Below are 19,918 nucleotides of genomic sequence, written 5' to 3' on the forward strand. Positions count from 1 at the left end.
ATCAAGGAGTGGGGATGGTGGGCTCTGGGTTTGAGCCTATCAAGCTTTGATCCTGACTCCACCCTTTAAAAACTGTGTGATCTTAGCCAAGCAACTTCATCTCTCTTAGCCCCTGTGAGGTACAAATAACCAAACCGGGTTCCTGGAATGGTTGTGAGGATAAGAGAAAATGGGATACAAGAGCTAAGACATGTACCAAATGCTCACTAAATATTGCCTGGTAATATTTGTGGACAGGGACTGTTGCCCGCCAGTCCAGTAAACAAAGAATGTTGCCCACCATCCCAATTCTATGAAGATCAAGCCATTAGGCACTGCAACCTCCCACCGATGGTGTACCCTGAGGGGAATTCAGGATGGAGAAAAACAGGAAGCATTCTGGGCTTTGAATACAGGCCTAAATAATTAAGATGCATATGTAAAGAATAATTTCAATGAACCCAGATCCTTTCATTTTTCCATACATAGAAAAGTGCCAAAATCTTTCATTTGTGATGTCTGCTCTTTGTGATTAGCAGTAATCTTTTGGTGTTAGACAACATGTTTTTGTTTTTTCAGCAAAAACCTCCTATATACCCTGGTTCCTCCCTTACCTCTTCAGAGCAGTTCCTAGAGCTGTCTGAGAGGCTGTCTCCTGGGCTATAGTCCTCAGTAAGGTCCCTGGATAAAACTTAACTTGCAACTTTTAGTTGTGCATTTTTCTTCTGTCGGCATATTCATTAAAGGCCCTCTCCTTTCTTCTGCTTGAAGCTTTACTGTTTCCCAGCGGCATTCACCTTTTGGATATCACTTTTCCCCCTAATGCCTGCAAAGTAGTCTGATCATGACATCCTTATTCCTGCTGTACAGAGGAGAGCCTTCTTTGCAGCCTCTCCTCAGAAGGAAGAATCAAATGTGTTTCTCCTGCTGAATACCTCTGCCAGCACCCAGAATCCAAGACTCTTCCTCATACTCCAGCCACGGGGGACAACTTCACGTGCCCTTAGGTGCCCCTCTTGCACTGGCCCCTGTGGCTCTTCAGCCTGGTCTGCCCTGTCCCTGGCTCCTTCATCACCCTGCTCAGGCATCACTGCCACTGGAAGCTTCCCAGACCTCCTGAGACGTAGCACGAAATAGCCAACTGCCGTGGCTAAGTGCCCAGACTCCTGGTGTTGTCAAACCCAAGTGCATGTGCCTGAGGCACAGTGAGGCCAGACAAACGGAAACAGAGTTTGGAGCAGAGAAAGGTTTATTTCAGAGCCAAGCAAGGAGAACGGGCAGCTCATGCTCCAAAGACCCAAACTCCCCAATGGCTTTCAGGGGAGCATTTTTAAATGCAACATTTGGGGGTGAAGGCTGCAGGATTCATGACTTTCTTCTCACTGATATGTTGTGAAGCAACAGTGTGGTGTTTTAGGAATCTTAATCATCAACTTTCTGGTTCCGAACGGTCTGGGGTCTCGTGCTTGTGCTCAGCAGGTAGTCGCCATCCTCCACCTGAGTGCGGGGCTCTCAGTTCCTGTAGAACAACTTAAAGATATGCATCAGATTGTTACGTATATTCCTTGAGGAGGAACTAGGACTCTGTTTTCACTAAACTATTATCCTTACTTTTCTTGTTTAACTGCTTTTCCTTTGTTTCTATATTCCCGCACATCCCTAGTTAGTAACTGCTTGAGTCCGTTCTTTGGAACTCAGGGAAGGCCTAGGAGACTAAGCAAGAAATGAGGGGGTGGGGCACGGAAAGGCTCCCCCCTCGCCTTCCCAGGAGGCCCTGCAGGGTTCTTCTCAGTTTCCCTGGCTCTGCCCCTACCAGCCATACACACTTCAACAAGCTGCCTGGCCCCTGTAAGCCTCATATAAACACAGTACCACCCTCAGAGCCTTGTTGGAGGATGAGAGGTAAAGCTCCTACTTAGCATAGTGCCTGGCTCATGGTCAGTGCTCAGCAAGTGCCAACTGCGTGCACCTAGAAAGCAGGCTTTTGGTCTTCCCCCTGCAACTGACATGCTGAATGGACTCGGGAAAGTTGGTCTCAGCTTTGGTTTCTCCATCCTGTAAAATGAAGCATCTTAACCCCATGGGCCTGTTAGGGAACCGTTGACTGAAACCACCCGCCTTGGCCAGACACGGTGATAATTACTCATGGGTTGTCTCACAAGAGGTCCCACCAGGAAGGACCCTGAGTCAGACCAAATATGGGCCAAGCAAGATGATTAACCAGAGACAACCCGGAAATTAACCCCATTACCATAAAACCCGAGACTGTGAGCCACGTGGCAGAGTTGTTCTCCTGGGTTCCCTTACTCTCCTGCTCTCCGCCCAGGCACCCCTTCCCAATAAAGTCTTTTGCTTTGTCAGTATGAAACCGTGCACCTCAGACCTTGACGTGAACCCATGTGCCGGGACTCAAACCCGGCCAAAACCCATAGTATTCCAACTGAGATCACACACCTGGTCTCAGGACTTAATGAAGCTCAGGTTCTTGATGTCTCACCGCAGAAAGAATTCAGTGAGAGACAAAGTGACGGGTAAGAAGTGGATTTATTTAGAGAGAAACACACTCCACAGACAGAGTGTTGGCCATCTCAGAAGGTGAGAAAGGCACCAGGGTATGGGGTTGTCAGTTTTTATAGGGCTGGGCAATTTCATAGGCTAATGAGTGGGAGGAGTATTCCAGCTATTTCGGGAAGGGGCAGGGATTTCCAGGAATTGGGCTACCACCCACTTTTTGATCCTTATGGTCGGCCTTGGAACTGTCATGGTGCCTGTGGGTGTGTCATTTAGCTTGCTGATGTGTTACAGTGAGTGTATACTGAGGCTCAAGTTCTAGTGGAAGTTGACTGGTCCTCCATCTTGGACCCATTTGGTTCTAATCAGTTTATGTCATGTCCTTGGGCTATGTCATTCTTTCAAATGTTGTGCCCTAACCCCTTCCCTCCTATTTCAAGTACACATGTCTCCTCAGACAATTCATTTCCAAGTGTTAGACAAGAGGCCCACTCTCAGGCCCTGGAAGGGGTCCCCTTCCTGCAACAGGCCCATAGATGGGCTTGGTTGGGAGGGGAGGGCAGAATTATGTGCAACCTGTGGTGCCAGTGCCTCTGGGCATTTTTCTGAGAAAGCCACAGCCCAGTGAAGAAGCCCAGGAATGGATGACCACTGAGGTCTCCCTGTCTCTCTCTTGTGGGGACCAACCGCAGCACCACCAGCCCCTGGCAGGAACTGGGCCTCACCTGCACCTGAACCACCGAGGCTGACTGATATTGAAACAGCAGGGAAGTGGGCAGGGCACAACCTATAATAGAATGACATAGCCCTTGAGGATACAACAAACACTGGTTAGAACTGTTAGGTCCAAGATGGTGGAAGATTCAACTTCCAGTGGACCTTAAGCCTCATTATACACTCATTGTAATGTATTAGCAAATGCTAAATGACACACCCACAGGCACCATGACAGTTCCAAGGCTAACCATAAAATGTCAAAAAGTGGGCAGTGGCCCAATTCCTGGAAATCTCTGCCCGTTTCCCAAAATAGTTGGAATAATCCTCTCATTCGTTAGCCTATGAAATTACCCAGCCCATAAAAACTAACCACCCCATATTTCGGGGCCTCTCACCTTCTGAGATGGCCCATGCTCTGTCTGTGGAGTGCTTCTCCCAGGGCCGTTCTCAACTTTTGAGACGGACCACATTCTGTCTATGGAATATGTTATCTCTCTAGATAAATCCACTTGTTACCTATCACTTTGTCTCTCACTGAATTCTTTCTGCCAAGAGACATAAAGAACCTGAGGTTCGTTAAGTCCTGAGACCAGGTATGCGATCTCAATGAAAAGACAGCGGGTTCAAATCCCAATGTGAGTTGAGCAGTTTCAGCATGAGCAAACATAGGCTCCTTCTTCCTTGGCCTCTCCCCAGTGACCTTGTTTTCAACAACTGATGATCAGGATGTCAGGAACATGTTGGTATTTGAACGCTGGAATGAGTTTCTGAAACTTTTCTTGTTCCTCAGGGGTGAGTCAGCTCAACTCTCTTGTCCTCTCTCAGGCTTCGGGGCCCCTGTTGTCCTCATTCTCACTACTTCCCTTCCCCCCCAACACGTGTTCCACCAGTAAATAGCCCTTGATCATCCTCTCTTCTCTGCCCACTTGGTCATGCCCTGGCATGTTCTTCTTGGACTGTTACTGTTACTGTTACTGTTGTAATTAAAGGTCACTGTAGCTCCAGGTGACTTCCTTGCTTACCATGCCCTGATGACACCCACTGCCCTTAGGATGAAGTGTGACACACTATGCCCTCCAGGATCATGTCCTTGCCCACCTCCTCACCTCCTATTGTCCTATTGCTTTGGCCACGTGGCCTGTTGGGCATTCCCACACCTTTCTTCATGAGGCCCCTCAGCCGGAAATGCCTTCTCCTCCGCCTGTACTACTGGAAATTCTCCTGCCCTCCAGAGCCAGCCCAAATGCCCCTCCTCTGGGAAGGAGTGGCTGCTCTGGATCAGTCTTCAGAACAAGGATGCCCTGAGTGTGCCCGTAGTACCTCACTTGTGCCGCACTTGGAGAGAAACTCAGCCAAAGATGCCAGAGCCCAGGGCTGAGGCTCCCTCGGGCAGGATCCCTGAGGCATCCCGTTCCGGGAACTGGTCTTCAGGTCATCAGAGCCCAAAACATGATTGTGTCCTGGCTCCCGAAGGCCCCTCCTTGGTGCCCTCAGCCCAGCTTTTTCTGCTGTCCCACCCCTCCTCCCAGTGTGAGGTGCCTCCTCCGTGGGATCCTGTGCTCCTCCAGCGTTGGACCCAGGCCTGCTCACTCCTGGGTGCCTGGCGCCCGGCTTGGCACAGAGCAGGCGCACAGAGACTGTTTAGCGTGTGAGTGAATGAATTAACGTGGCAGTGAATGAACTAGAGCTCACCCGTCTCTCTTGGTGCCCATATTTATTTCAAAACTCACGTGAGACTGATACACAGAACTGATTTTATTAATTTCCAGTGGAGATATGTCCGGCTCCCTCAGCAGGAGTCCCCTTATTGGCCAGATTCCAAGTCCATCTTTCAGAATAAGGGTGGGGCACTTTCTGATTCTCAAGCCACCTTTTTAAATACGCTACAGAGACTCTGCCTCCACCCTGGCCAAGACAGAGTCACACTGGTAGATGGAAAGACTTTGGGGTTGGGACACCATGGATGGTATTTGAGTCCCAGTTCCAGCCCTTACTTTGCTGTATGATCCTGGTTATTTCTCCCTCTGGGCCACAGTTTCCTCATCTGTTTAATGGGGATATCCATCCTTGCCTGCCTGGGTGCTGTGAAACTGGAAATGTACGTCGAGAAACAACTCTTTCACTCAGGCTCCGGAACCCAAATACAATCCCTACTTGAAGGAACCTGGGCTGTTTTGTTGGGCAGCTGGTCACGGGGTGAGGGTGGGAGTGGTTGGGAAGAGAAGGGATGGAAGGGGCGGTGGGGGTGCTCCTCAAGCTGTTCTTCCTACAGCTCAGAGCTTCCTGGGGTGGCTTCCTAGGGGCAGGATGACAAGTACCCCATCTCATGTGTATCTCATGTGATCCATCAGTGGGACCTGCTAGGCTTACTGAGCTGAGAAAACACTGAGGCTGCATCCAAGTCCAGCAATATCTGCCTTAGGTACCAAAAGGGCAGGAAGTGGCATATACTTCATATATGTGCCATTCATAAGGGCTAAACTTCTCAGCTTGGTGTTTAAGCCCAAGACTTATCTTTTCTCCAAGGGGTGACAAGGTCAGTATCTGCAAGCCTGTCTTGGAGTGGAGGAGCAGATTTCCTCTGTGCGGCCCCAGAGTCAGGCCTCCAATCATGGAAGCAGATTCCCTTCGTCTTTGTTAGGAGTTGCCTAACATGCTAGTGAGCTCCCCGTCACTGGAAGAATTCAAGCAGAGGCTGAAAAACTTGAAAGCAGGAGAGGCAATTCCTATTCAGAGACAACGGTGTGTAGATCCCACTACATGATCTCGAAGGCCCCTTCCTGCCCTTGTGTACTTGGATTCATAGCACATGTGATGGGTTATCAGTGCCATTCCAACCAGCCTCCCACTCTGGCCTGGGTGACCCATTCAGGGTCCAGGACAGGAGTACTCGTCAGACCAGTCGGAGCAGTGCTGCACGTGATCACGGCAGAGGCTCCTGGGGATACAGCTGCAATATTTGAAGACAGTCGAGGGACAGCGCCACCAGCCAGGGCCGCAGGGCGGGCACGTAGTCACTGGGAAGACAGAAGAGCAGCTGCTCTGTCCTGGAATGCCCCGTGCACCAGGGCACTCCTTAGCTCTGAAACCTACCATTGCCTCCACAGCCCTGCCCCATCTGACACGGGTTGACTATATTCCTTATTTCCCTGGAGAAGAGAGAATCTAGACTCCCCAGCTCATAGGCTGTGCGACCTCAAGCAAGTCTCTCACCCTGTCTGAACCTCAGTTTCCTCATGTGCTCAAGGTTGTTATTAAGGAAGATAGGCAAAGTGCCAGGTCCACAGTCAGTGTTCAGTTACTAATGGGCGTATATAGTCTCCCATCCTCCTCTCTCACCCTGATTCGGTCCCACCAGCCCGCTTACGATTCTCTTGAGGGCACCTCGCAGACCTCCCTCCTTTGCCCTGGATCCTGGGCCTCCAGCATTCTTCCCTGCACACCCAGCCTCTGCCTGTTGAAACCCTGTCCGTTTTTTAAGGCCTGCTTGAATACTGCCTCTTCTGAGAAGTCTCCCTTGATGATTACTTCTCCTATCTGCCCCCTCCACAAAAAACCTCTCCAGGACCCCAGCACTTCCTTTTGGCATCAGCATGATGTGAGTCCTGGGGGTGGGACATATGTTTGACCCCTGACGGTGCCCCAGCAGAACCTGGCACCAGGCCAGCCCCCAACAGTGCTCAGAACATGTTTGTGGGTTGAACACTGGGGAAGAAATTGAAAGGAAACTCTGGAGCAGTGAAAGAACTCGTCTCAGAGTCAGGAGACCTGGGTTTACACCCAAGCCCCCTTCCTATCACTCATCATATTAAGTCACTTCTCCTCTCTGGTCTCAGTTTACCTACATATAAATTGGGGCCAGCGATTCCTGCCTTCCTTTCCTCGCAGGGTTGTTGGGTGGTGCAGAGAAGATGAAGGAAGCCCAGGTTCAAACCCCGGCTGGGCCACGTACGTATTCCTTGCATGACTGCCCTCTGGGTCCCAGTTTCCTCATCTGCGACCTTGAAAGCAAGTTTCCCACCACAGAAGAATAACTTTCCAGAAGGAGCCCCTTGGAGTGGTAGTGAGCACCCTACCACTTGAGGCATTCAAGGAGGAGTGGAAAACTTCTTCCTAGGATGCAAGAAGGGGATGCAGGGGGAACTTCGGAGATTCTCTCTGTTTAACTTCTGCCCTCTGGCCACTGCCTGGCCACCTGCCCCAGCCAAGCTCGTGCCCAGACCCCCACCTGGACTCAGTTCATCTGAGCAGTCCCCACAGTTGTTGATCCCATCACACTTTTGGTTTGAGTAGATCCAGGAAGCGGGGTCTCCGCAGTGAGCCACGAGGAAGCCAGGGAGGCTCTGGGGCATGTCTCCTGCAGAGGGAGAGATGAGGCAGGAGGAAGTCCACATCTGGATGCAGCTGCCTCAGGACTATCCGGAGGTGGATTGTCCTGGCCACCCTGGCAGCTGTCAAACTCGGGGTCACTGCCCATCTATCCAGGAAGGGCAAAAGGAGGTTTCTTGGGGAGGAGGTCAAGTCAAGGAGAGAGGAGGGTTCTTTCCCTGTTCACCCAATAGAATGCCCAGAGCAACTTCTCCCTACTCAGCTCTTGCACCTTCCCACTCCACACCATTGCTTGCTTTATTCCTCCCTCCAGAAAAGTCCTCCTTGACACCTGTCCAAAACCATTCCACCTGCAAGTCCAGGTTCAAGTTCCTTCACCTCCAGGAAGCCTCTTCCGACTGGAACATAACAAGAATAAATATGAAGCCTTGCACTTGGGTCCCAGAACTCAGGGAATGTGGGATCACATGCTTTGTAAAAGAGAGTCAGAGCGTCTTTCTTGGAAGTGAGTTCTGTGTTAGACAGCAGTGTGACAGGTATACCAAAAATTAACACAAACTCAGGCCACATCACTGGAGGTATAACCCAGACTTGGGAGGGGAAAAGCCTTTGTTCCCTGGACTCACCAGAGCCAGCCAGAAGTGTCATGGATGCTTCTGGGGCCAGTCCAGGAAGAGGGACATGGGCATTTGGTATGTGTTCTGTAGAGTGCTGGTGGAGTGGGGAAGACCAATCATAAGGGAGTGACTGGGAGTTCAGAGGGTGGCCCGGGTAAGAGGACACTCATGGGGGACAAGAAAACAATCTCCAAATCCATGCAGTGCCATCATCATGGGAGACAGATTGAAATGTAGTTCTTGGGGGGCAGAGGTTAATGAGAGGGCAGAGTTGGAACCAATCAAGGATGCTACTGGGAGGCAGCTCTAAACTCAGTACAAGGGAGACGTTCCCATGGAAAAACCAGGCAATGACAGGAGCAGCTGCCTCAAACTGTAGTGAGCGTCCCATCCTGGGAGTGTGCAAGCAGAGGCAGAGGGGATTTGGGCATGAGCTGGGACATAGACTAGATGACCTTAAAGATCTCTTCTGGTCTTGAGGGTCCATGATGCAATGACCCTCCCCCCATAAGCTACCCCATCCCACCACTCCGGCTCACCAGGCTCTCTCCCTCCTCTGTGGCAAGTGCCACGCCCCTCTCTCTTGAGAGCTGTCAGGTCTCTAAGGTCTGGGACTACACCTTCCCATTCATTCATTCATTAATTCACTCATTTCATCATTTATTCAGCAAATTATTCCTGATACCTCTCTGTGCAGTGCCCTGTGCCAGGCACTGGGCCCCAATATCAAGCAGATTAGGTTTGCCCCAGAGGAGTTCACAGTCTGATGGGGGTGGCAAACATGCCAATTGAGAGTGACAACCAGTGTGACTAGGGCTGGGGTGCAGGGAAGCACAGGGGTTGTGAGAGCCCAAAGGAGGGAACTTAATTTAGTTCGGGCATCAGGGAAGGCTTCCTGGAGGAGGTAGCACTTGAAATCTGCCTTGAGGGTTGTACACAGGTTCTCTGGGCACGGAGATGCACAGAGTGGAGGCATCCCCTAGCGTGGGCACATGTGTGTGCGTGTGAGTGGGACAGGGCAGGGGAAGATGTTCCTGGCTGAGGGCAGCATATAAGCAAAGGCCTGAGGACATCAGGGTGCCTGGTATGTTCAGGGGTGGTCGAGCTTCAGCATGGCTGCAGGGAGAGCTGGAGTTGGGGGGGCAGCTCCCAAGGGGCCCTGGAGTAGCTACTCACGGCACAAGGCCTCCTCCTCGTCCTCGCCGTGGGCACAGGTGCGGACGCCATCACAGACCCTGCTGGCTGGGATGCAGCTCCTCCGGTCATGGCATAGGAAGCCCGTCCTGTTCATCTGTGTCACGCAGGGCTGGGCCCCTGAGTGGGCAGGGCGAGCCCCGGAAGGGTCAAGGGTGGTGTTTACAAGGGCATCACCAAGTTCTCCCCACTGAGCCCCACCTGAGCTGGGGTGAGAGGCTTGGGCAGTGGGGAGGACACTGAGCTCCAAGCCCCAGCTCAACCACTTGCCAGCTGTGTGACCATGGGCAGATGACCCAACCTCTCTGTGCCTCAGGTTCTTTTCTGCAAGATAGGGATCATAGCACACACCCCACAGGACAGTTGGGGAGATTACATAAAAGCCTCTGTGTGAATAACCCTAGAGAGAGTGCAGAGAAAGTCATGGTTTATTGAATGACTGTCTCATGGGAAGTTCCTGAGGACAGTGCTCAAGTCAGTGAACTGGCTTTCATGGTGGGGCTCCTGGTGCAGGTGAAGGTGTCAGAGGCAACCTCCTGGGGCTGGCTGGGGACTGTTATGCCACAATCCCTTACATCTGGGACAACTTTACGGGCTGCAAAGCGCCTTCACATTTTTATTCTATTGTTTCCCCAAAAACCTCTGTGAGGTGTGATCATTAGCCCCATTTCATAGATGAGGAAAGTAAGACTCAGAGAGGTGCAACATGTCCGGCCGCACGGCTTATACCCCAGGCTGCTGCCTCTGCCCTTTCCTGAGGCCGGGTCGCTTCCCCAGTGTCCAGGAGTGGTGGGGACCATCTGAGTGTCCATCCTTCTGAGAGTCTTCCCTTCCATCCCACTGCGGGGAACACCCAACCCTGGGGCTACCCCCAAAGAATTAGGGGAGAGAAACTGACAGACGGGCTGGGAGGTCCGGCTCCGCAGGCTGTGCATGTGTACACGTGTGAGTGCAGGTTGGAGGTGGGAGTGGGTTTGTGCCTGTGTGTTTGTGCACATGTGACCACGGCTCATCTCCTGGAACTGCCTCAGCTAGTGTGAGGGGGCCGGCCCTCGGAGACAGTTACATTGTCACACACACACAGCTGCTCACACAGACATCCATCAGTATACTCGCACATACACAGACGTGCACACACACGGACACACACACACAGATATGTACCTGCATACACAGACATGTGCGTATACACAGACACCTGCGCACACACATACACACACACATAAACACACAGACACACAGGTACATACACGCAGGCAACTCCTTGCGTGCTCACATCTATCCCCAGTGCCCATGCTCAGGCATGTAGGGTACTGTGGATTTTACCCCCTACTCCACCTGTCCCCTTAGCACCTCCTGCTAGGTGACAGAGCCATCTCTCAGAAAGGTAGGTCTGCTGACACTCTGCCCTCAGCTTAATCCCCGCCCATGGCTCTCTGGATGGTGACCTCCCTCCCCAGTGCAGCCTTTGAGGCCCTGGGCCTCAGCCCTGCCCACTGCTCTGTCCTTCGTGTCCACTGACCTTCTCCTCCCATCCCAGGGACTCTGCACAGGGTGCTCCCTGTGGTTTTCCTGCCACCCCTTCCACTAACCAATCCCACTTTCCCTTCATGCCTCAGCCACCTTTCACTTCTCAAGGAGCCCTTCCTGACTCCTGGACTGGGTCGGAGCCCTGCTCCAGACTCTCAGAGCCCCCATTAACCCTGCCTTACTGTACTTATTGGATTAATATCTGCCTCACTCTCCAAACTGTTAGCTGCATGATGGCAGGGTCAGTGTTGGGGCTCACCACTGAAGTCGGGCCTCAGGGATATGTTGGACAGGTCCCTGTCCTCTGTGGCGAAGGCAGACATGCAGATGGATGGCACCACCCAGGGTGACCAGACTGGGGGAAGAGGAAGTGTGAGAGTTATGGGAGCTGAGACAAGGCTCCTAAACCAGGCAGGCAGGGAAGGCTTCCTGGAGGAGGTGGCATCAGAGCTGGGTCATCTCAATAGCTCATGCTTATAGATGTGCAAATGGAAGCTCAGAGATGTGTATATGTCAGTGTCTGTGTGTGTCTGCACATGTACCCTAAGGAACTGTCTAAAAGTCATTTCATGGAGAAGCCAAGCAGGGTCAGTTTTCCCCCATCTCTCTGTGTCCCCATCCCCTCCCAACAAGTCTGACCCACCCTCTCTTGCCCACCCTGACCTGGCGTGTGAGGTGGGGGTCCAAGGATGGCGACCAGGGCAATCAGGGCTGCAAGAGTTGCCAGCAGGAGCATCAGGAAGGCTGAGAGGCAGGCCCCTCGGCACGAGCAGCAGAAAGGGCTGCAGTCGGCTGTGTGGGGTGGGAAACCAGTGATGGAGCAGCCAGTGCTGGGGCCCAGGGATTCCCTGCCCTGACCGCAAGTGGTCCCTCCCCACTGGGGTCCTGGGGGGCAGGACAGGCTTCCCTGGAGGAGAGGGCTCCCAAGCCCACCATGATGTTCTCGGCTCTGCCTGTGGGCCCACCCCCACCAAACACCTGTCTCTGGCCCAGGTCCAGTTGCTGGTGAGTGGCAGTCAGGATGAGGGTCCCAGGTCTCTGCTCCACCCCCCTCACCCTGCTGTCCTTCCATGAGGCTGTCTCCTCAGTAGGAAGGGAGAGATGTACACCTGCGTATCAAGCCCCTACCATGGGGCAGAGACCAAAGCAGGCCCTTCATAGCCATTATTTGTATTTTCCAAGACAACATTTATTTTATAAATGAGGAGACTGAGGCTCAGAGAAGAAAGGGTTCAGGTCACCTTGTGTGGAGCTGGGATGTGAATCCACACCTATTTGCTGCCCAAACGGGTGCCCTTTCCACATGCCAACTGATTGCTCATTCTGGAGCCCATCAGGAATTGGAATCCCAGCTGCACCACTTTCCAGTTGGGCCACACTGAAAAGCCACTTTACTTCTCTGTGTCTGTTTCCTCAAGTGGAAAATGGGGGTCATAATGCCTACCTTAGAGTTGTTGAGAGGATTAAGCTAGGTACTGTATCAGAACAGTGCTTGGGACATAGTAAGTGCTGTAAAGGTTTTAGCTATTATTCATGTTTATTGAGCATCTACTATGTGCCATTCTGTATCTGAAGTACTGTGGAAATAGGTGATGTCCTCCTCCTTTAACTGATTTCGATCCTTTAATATTTGCTTGCTTGTGAAATAATGAAACAAAGTCTTCTTGGGATCCTACTAGATGCCCTGCTCTGTAGAGGACACAAAAGCAGTCACAGCTCTGATCCCCTTGCCCTCCAAAAGCTTGTAGTTGCACTTAGAAGACAAGATGTAGACAGGTAAAAAGAAGAGTGTGGGCACTCCTGCTGTCCTCTGGGGCACAATTATCTCAGAGAGGGGGCAGGAGCGGGTCTGATGCATCTACGTCCCCAGGATCCAGCCTGGGGACATAGTAGGCAGGCACACAGTAGGTGCTTTCTGAATACTCTGATCTAGAGACCCAGGAAACAAGGGAAGGGCCCAATTCAGGTCAGTTCAGGTCATTTCCATGTAATCCATTCACATTTCCAGAGCTGCCTACTCTGTACTCAGGCTATACCTATACACCCGCTGCTCACAGAACCAGGTGGCAAATGTGGTTAAGAAAGTGTGAACAAGGTGTCATGGGTGCTTGAAGGAGGGTGGGATTTCCACAGGCAGGCGAGGGGAAGGTGCAAGGAGAGGGCACTCCAGGCAGAGAGCGCCTGGATGGCATGCGGGGGACAGCAAGTGGCCCCGTGTGTCCGGAGCCCGGGGTGGGCGTGCATTGGGAAGGGAGACGATAGCCGATTTATGCTGTAGGAGATGCAGCATAAATCTAAAACCCATATTCCCTGCAGCCTTAGTCCGTGGCTCCCTTGTAAACTCAGGTAACCAGGGAGACAGCGGGAAGGCTGGCAAGGAGCAGCACGGTTGGCCAAGCAGCCACTCCTCAAACATTTGTGCAGCACAGGCCGGGTGGGTGGGGTCACAGGAGAGCCTCGGGGCCCACGGCCAGATGAAGGCTGCACTTCAAAGCCTGAAAGCCCTTAGGTGCCGATGCCCCAGGGGACAGATGGGAAAAGGAGGCCATTTTCCCACATCACGCGCACCGTGAGCCAGGCTTGAAATAAACAAGCGCCAGTGTGGAGCAGCAAAGGCACCGGGGCTCTGCAACCAGAGGGACCCTGATTCGGATTTGAACCCTGCCTCCCTCCTCTCATCCGTGTGGGATCCCAGCTTGGCTGAGCTACCTGACCTCCCTTCACCTCAGCTGCCTCATTATTGCTGTTATTGCCCCCTAATAGGAGCCCCTCTCAGAGCTGTCCTGAGGGTTGAAATAGGCCCTGCGATGCCGGGCACATAACAGGGCCTTGATTCTTGATAGTTATTAGTAGTAGCTACCTCTCTGGGGCTGTTTCCTTAAACGATCAAATGAAGGCCAAGATTGGAAACACATAACAGGTGCTTAATAAATGTGTTCTTTCCTTCCTTTATTCCACAGAGGTAAAGCAAACTGTCCTGGTCACATGGTGAGCCAGTGGCCAAGAGCAGGTGCTAAATAAGTGCGTAATCCTGCCTATTTTATCCCTCAGAGGTAAAGAGAATCACCCAGGTCACCCTCTGAGCCAGGGACTCGACTCCAGAGCTCTTTCCTCTATAGGTTACCGGCGGGTACTGTATGTGGCTCTGTGCCTGTGAGGTGGGCAGCATACAGTAGGTGCTCCACACATGCTTGTGCATGGAGAGAACGAACCACCCTATTAAGCAAATGGCTGTCATCATGGTTGGCCAGGACGCTGGGAGCAAGGGGACATCAGCAAGGGGACAGAGAGCGGGACAGAGCTCTCTCTGTCTGAGAGAGCGGGAGCCTTAGGGATCCCCCTTTGTGTCTCTGTAGCAACAGCCCAGCTTCAAGGGAGCCCCACGTGGGGGAGGGACTGGCCCCAGGCCCTCCGTCCTTTACCTTCCCTTCCAGGGAGGGCTTGGCTTCCAGCGGCAGCAGCATTGCCATCCCCCTGCCCAAGAGAACAGAGTGAGGGGTGGGCTGAGGTGAGGCGAGGTCCAGCCTCAGGGAGCCAGACTGAAAAGTTTTTCAGAAGTGTCACCAAGAGCCTCGGGGGAAACCACGGGCCCTCCCACTCCAGCATGCTGAATGCCCCAAACTCATCACGTCCACGTCACGTTCCCACACCCATGCCTGTACTGTGCCCTGGAATGCCTTTTCCTCCACTGTCCACTTGGCAAACATTCATCCTTCAAACCAGCTCAGGCGGCTCCCCTAGGATCCCCCTGATGCCCCCTCCCATAATGTCGATCGTCCTCTCCCTTGGCCTTCTGTCCCCTCCCAGCACGTATCACCTGAACCGTGTACCTGGTTCACCTGTTGGGTCCCCATACAACCTGGTAGAGAGCCTCCAGGGTGGTGGAGGACCTGAGTCACCTCAGCGTCTCCCCTCTTTACTGCCCACCCTTAGCCTGAGGTTGGCTCCCCGTGGTCAGGAGCTGTCTCAGGGCAGCTCTTACCTGGGGGAAGATCTTGTTCATGTCTCCGGCTCCCGGCTCCAGTCTCCGGGGCCCTGGGTGGGTGCAGAGAACTCAGCGCAGGCTCCCTGCCTGTCACCAGGGGCAGCCTGGGGGAGGGATGACAGAAGGCCTCGCCTGGCCGCACCCACCCTGTGGGCAGGCCCCTCCCCGGCTGCCTCCCATGCCGAGGAAAGGGCGGCAGGGCCCTGCTCCTGCCTGGCCCTTCCCCACTCTGCAGTCTGACAGCCACACTCCAAGGCTGGAGTTCTCATCCCCATGTTACAGGCGGAGAGTCTGAGGTTCATAGAGGGAGAAACTGCCCTCAAGTCACACAGTGTGGGTTTGGTGGGGGCGTTAACTCAGGAATTTTTCAGGGTGTGATTTTTCCTCCACATCAATTATGAGACTGGAGGATGTCAGGCCCCCCAACTGCATGAAGATCCAGGCAGAAATACCCAGGATTAATGTTCCAGTGGCTAAAAAGCAGGGGTCATTTTTTTCATTGATGTTTGTTCAATTAAATATGTAACCTAGGTGGAAAGAATATGCATTTCCCACTAAAATTATAAAGCAAATATAATTTTAAATTATTTTCTTTAAAAAAGTGGCCATGTACTTCTAATGTTTCTGGAGATGATGCCTGTGATGGGGGAGGGGTGGGGGCAGGTTGCTTCCCTGAATAATGCCTTCTACCAATTCAGCTTATCCCTCTGCTGAGGAGACCAAGGTCCTGGGAGCTTAAGGGTCTGGTTGGAAGCCTTGGACCAAGGGAGGAGCGGTGTCCACCTCCAGAAGTGAGCTTGGGGGCTCCAGGGAGGGTCCCTCTGTATGTAGCCTGCCTCTGATGCCCATGGGCTGCCTAACCTGTAACCAGCCTTTTCTTTTTTGTTGGGATATAAACTGCCAAGTCCATGGGGATGGGGGTGGGGTTGGGGGTGGAATGGACAGACTCAGGGGCAGCCCTCAGAAGGTGGCAGCGCTGGGAAGGGCTAAGCTATAGGTCAGGGGAACGTGGTTCTCCTGAGGGCCCTGCCACTGGCTCTGCCGTGGGCAAGTCATTTCCCTTCTCCGAGCCTCAGTTCTCTTGTCCAGAAAAAGAAGGAATTGGACTGGATGAAGAGGATGTCTTAGTTTGGGGATCCCCATAATCAGACCTAAGAACAGTTTTGAAGGCAAGCAGATTTAAGAGGGAGCAATCCCGGGAAACACCGGGGGAGTGAGGGAAGTGAGGCTCCAGTAACAGGAGTGTTATCACACTCATCCCACTGTGGGCAAGAGGAACTTTCTCTTGCTAAGGAATTCGGGAGAAGATGCACCTCAGAGTCACCCCACCCAAGGGTAAGGGAACTGAGGTATGCATTTGCCAGTTCTTGCCAGTCACTGGCTGAGAACTGCTGGAGGGTATTTATTCCTGGCACCCCTTGGCCCACCTTAGGCAAAGAGATGCCAGTGTTGGCAGCTGCAAGCTAGGCTGATGTGCCCTGAAATGGAAAGGGCTGAGGGGTACAGGCAGGACCCTCATGGCATGTGCTGAAGATGCATCGAGATTTCACCTTGCATGCCAACTCCAATTGATTGTTGAGAGTGTCTGGAACATGAGGTTCAGAAGGATTCTGAGGTCAGGACTCAGGGTTTTATGATTGAATAGTGATGTCTGCCATGGGTATAAGAATGGAGAGTGGTATCATGCATGATGACCATTTTGCCATTCTGGGACCAACACATGTCCTTCAACTCTGGCCTTTTTTTTTTTAATAAATTTATTTATTTTATTTTTATTTATTTCTGGCTGCATTGGGTCTTTGTTGCTGCTTGTGGGCTTTCTCTAGTTGTAACGAGCGGGGGCTACCCTTCGTTGCAGTGCACAGGCTTCTCATTGTAGTGGCTTCTCTTGTAGCGGAGCAAGGACTCTAGGGCACGCGGGCTTCAGTAGTTGTGGCACACGGGCTCAGTAGTTGCGGCGCACGGGCTTAGTTGCTCCACAGCATGTGGGATCTTCTCGGACCAAGTCTCGAACCCGTGTCCCCTGCGCTGGCAGGCGGATTCTTAACTACTGCGCCACCAGGGAAGCCCTGGCCTTTCTTGACTGTGATTCTTTAGTGTTCCTTTATGAAAAGACTCTTCAGGGATGTGAAATTTCCCTTCCTCTGGACTCCTGCTCCAGTCCAGGTACAGCCACACCTGGCTGTGCTGGCAGCATTGTATCTCTCCAGGGCTCAGGCTGTCACCAAGAACCCTTGAGTGAAGGGCAACAGGGGGTCCTGGAAAGATGGAGGAGAGGCCCTGGTGCCTCTATCCCTGAACTTCCTGGTGTCACAGCCAGGTTATATTGAGGAGAAAAAGGACTTGGGCTTCATTGTACAACCTCCACCTCCACCCTGCTGGGCTCCCTTCCCTGCTTGGGCCATGGCACACCTGGGTAAACTTCTAGCAAGAGAGGGAACTTTGGAGCTGATCGTCCAAATGGTCCCACCACTAGCTGTGTGACCTCTGATATGTCACTTAACCTCTCTGAGCTTCAGCTCTCCCATCTACCTCTATAAACTTCTTTTCCACTCATTCCTGAAGAAAGGTGGTGCCCCAGTAGATGGACCTCTTCGCCCTCCCCACTCAGTACCCAACACTGCATCAGGCCCCCTTGGCCCACCTGCTCCAAACTCTCCCTTCTTCCCCGCTCCCTTTCCCTGGGAAAAAAGTTTCAAAAACTTAATACAGAAAACTTGGAAGAATAATGTATCCACCATCCAGAGATAACAAACGTTAAAATTTTTGTCATTTTTGCTTCAGACTTCTTTTTCCATCAAGCATAGCAAAAATTGAAGGTCTCTTTTTTTCCCCAGTTGTATTATTCCTTCCCTCCCTCCCCAGAGTCAACCAGTTTCCTGAATATGCCTTGCATGCTTCCAGTGGCTGGGTTTTACACACTCTCTAGACACACACATACACATACATCTAGAATCACAGTGCAGGGGCCCCTCAACTTTACCAGATATGGCCAAACTGCTCTTCCAGGTGGCTGTACCAGTTTGCACTTCCATTAGCGTGTGAGAGTTTCTGTCTCCATCTGCTGTCTGGTAGGTGTGAAATGGTATCTCGGTGTGGTTTTTTTTTTTTTTTTTTTTGGCTGTGTTGGGTCTTCGTTGCTGTGCGCGGGCTTTCTCTAGTTGCAGCGAGCGGGGGCTACTCTTCACTGCGGTGCACGGGCTTCTCATTGTCGTGGCTTTTCTTGTTGCGGAGCACGGGCTCTAGGCGCGCAGGCTTCAGTAGTTGTGGCACGTGGGCTCAGTAGTTGTGACTTGTGGGCTCTAGAGCTTAGGCTCAGTAGTTGTGGCGCACGGGCTCAGATGCTCCGTGGCATGTGGGATCCTCCTGGGCCAGGGCTTGGACCCATGTCCCCTGCATTGGCAGGCAGACTCCCAACCACGGTGCCACCAGGGAAGCCCTCAGTGTGGTTTAATTTGCATTTCTCTAGTAATTCTTATGGCCACCACCAATTGCTAACATTTATTGAACACCTATTTTGCCACATGCTGTACTACATGTGTTACATATATTAACTCATTTAGTCCTCCCAACCACAGATGATGGGAACTATTATTATCTCCATTTTACAGATGAGGAAATTGAGGCACAGAAACACTAAGTTACTTGCCCAAGGTTCACAGTTGAAAGGAGGCATAGCTGGGATGCAGACTTGGGTGGCTGAAAAGTTCACACTCTACTCCTACCTATCCCCTCACTTCTCAGAATTGTGGTCTTCGGACCAGCAGCATCCTCATCATCTGTGAGAGATGGGGTCTCACCCCAGAACTACCAAGCCAGAACCTGCATTTTAACAATGTTTTTCCATGTTATGGAAAAAACCGAACGAACTTTTTGGCCAACCCAGTATATTGGTCATATGGATTTCTTCCCTGGTGAATGGCTTTTTCCTATCTGTTGCCCATTTTTCTATGGGTGGTTTATCTTTTTCTTATTGATTTATGGATTTCTTTATGTTGGATTTGAACCATTTGTTGCATGGATCATACATCTCTCTCCCAGTCTGCAGCTTGTCACTTGCTTAGAGTGATTTCTGCTGGCTCCCTCCACCTTTCTAAATCCATCTTTCTTGCCCAGAACCAGGCAATAATCTCACTTCATGAAGCCTTCTTCGACTCTCCCCCTTACCCTGGATTTACCTTTCCCTATACTCCTTATGGTCTAGGGCCCCATCTTACCCTGGCTGTGGCTAGCGGAGACCCTCTGCACATGAGATCAGTAAACCTCACCTTCAGTCAGGCAAACCTGGGTTTTTATCCCGATTCTGCTAAATTAATATCTACCTAATTTAAGATGGCAAGTCACAGCCTCTCTGTTTCCTCATCTGAAGAATGGGGATAAGAATATTTACCTCAAATAGTTGTGGTTAGAACGAAGTGAGTGCACATATGTGAAAGGGTTCTGCACCCTGGGAGGGTGCAATATTGTTTCTGGATGACTTGGTTTGTTTATAATTACAAAGAGATCTGCTTGAGGGCTGGGACTGCTTCATAGTCCAGTGCCCAGCTCTGGGTTGGACAATGCTAAGTGGGCACCACAACTAGATTGACTCAGGGACCTGAGAGATCAGCTTACAGACCTGCCTAGAGGTGAGGCCAAGTCCCTGCCTCAACATTTACCACTCCTCCCCTGTGCCTTCCATAACTCTGAGAGCCCTGGCTGGCCACCTCTTCTCTGAGACTGTTTCCTTAATTCTAAAATGGAGATGTTAAACCCCATTCTGCTTTCCAAGAGGGATGCTGTAAGGACCCATTTAAAATGACAGAGTGCTATAAAGGGCTTTGCAAAAGTCATGGGGAATCAATAGACAAACTTCATCATGAAATATCTAAGTAGACACTTTTACAAGATAGCATTATAATATTGCTTAGTGCAGATGATTCAGATTTTATTGATGCTTACAGACTTAAGTGTTATGAAATAATCAGATGTGGGGCTCCAATAATGACTGCATGATGGTATATCCTGAGGTAACATTATCAAGAGCTTTTGTTGAAACCTCTCATTTCTAATCAGT

At 51.6% G+C, this 19,918-nt stretch overlaps 1 protein-coding gene across 5 annotated transcripts; it reads right to left on the reverse strand.

Moving 5' to 3' along the window:
- Positions 1-1,324: 1,324 nt before the first annotated feature.
- Positions 1,325-14,962, reverse strand: LDLRAD1 (low density lipoprotein receptor class A domain containing 1). Of its 5 annotated transcripts, none has more exons than XM_059898661.1 (7): positions 14,860-14,962; positions 14,300-14,351; positions 11,541-11,669; positions 11,137-11,232; positions 9,330-9,467; positions 7,436-7,564; positions 1,325-1,509 (listed from the first exon to the last, which is right to left on the reverse strand). In XM_059898661.1, exons 1-7 carry the CDS (start codon positions 14,878-14,880, stop codon positions 1,409-1,411), a joined length of 666 nt encoding a protein of 221 aa, XP_059754644.1. In that variant the 5' UTR covers positions 14,881-14,962; the 3' UTR covers positions 1,325-1,408. The 5 variants fall into 5 exon arrangements, with proteins under 5 accessions (XP_059754644.1, XP_059754633.1, XP_059754651.1 ...); XM_059898650.1 differs by lacking the exon at positions 1,325-1,509 and adding an exon at positions 4,945-6,224; XM_059898668.1 differs by lacking the exons at positions 1,325-1,509; positions 11,137-11,232 and adding an exon at positions 4,945-6,224.
- Between the last annotated feature and the right edge of the window lie 4,956 nt (positions 14,963-19,918).

Source organism: Balaenoptera ricei, chromosome 1 (genome assembly GCF_028023285.1).
Source record: "Balaenoptera ricei isolate mBalRic1 chromosome 1, mBalRic1.hap2, whole genome shotgun sequence".
Classification (NCBI taxonomy): Eukaryota; Metazoa; Chordata; class Mammalia; order Artiodactyla; family Balaenopteridae; genus Balaenoptera; species Balaenoptera ricei.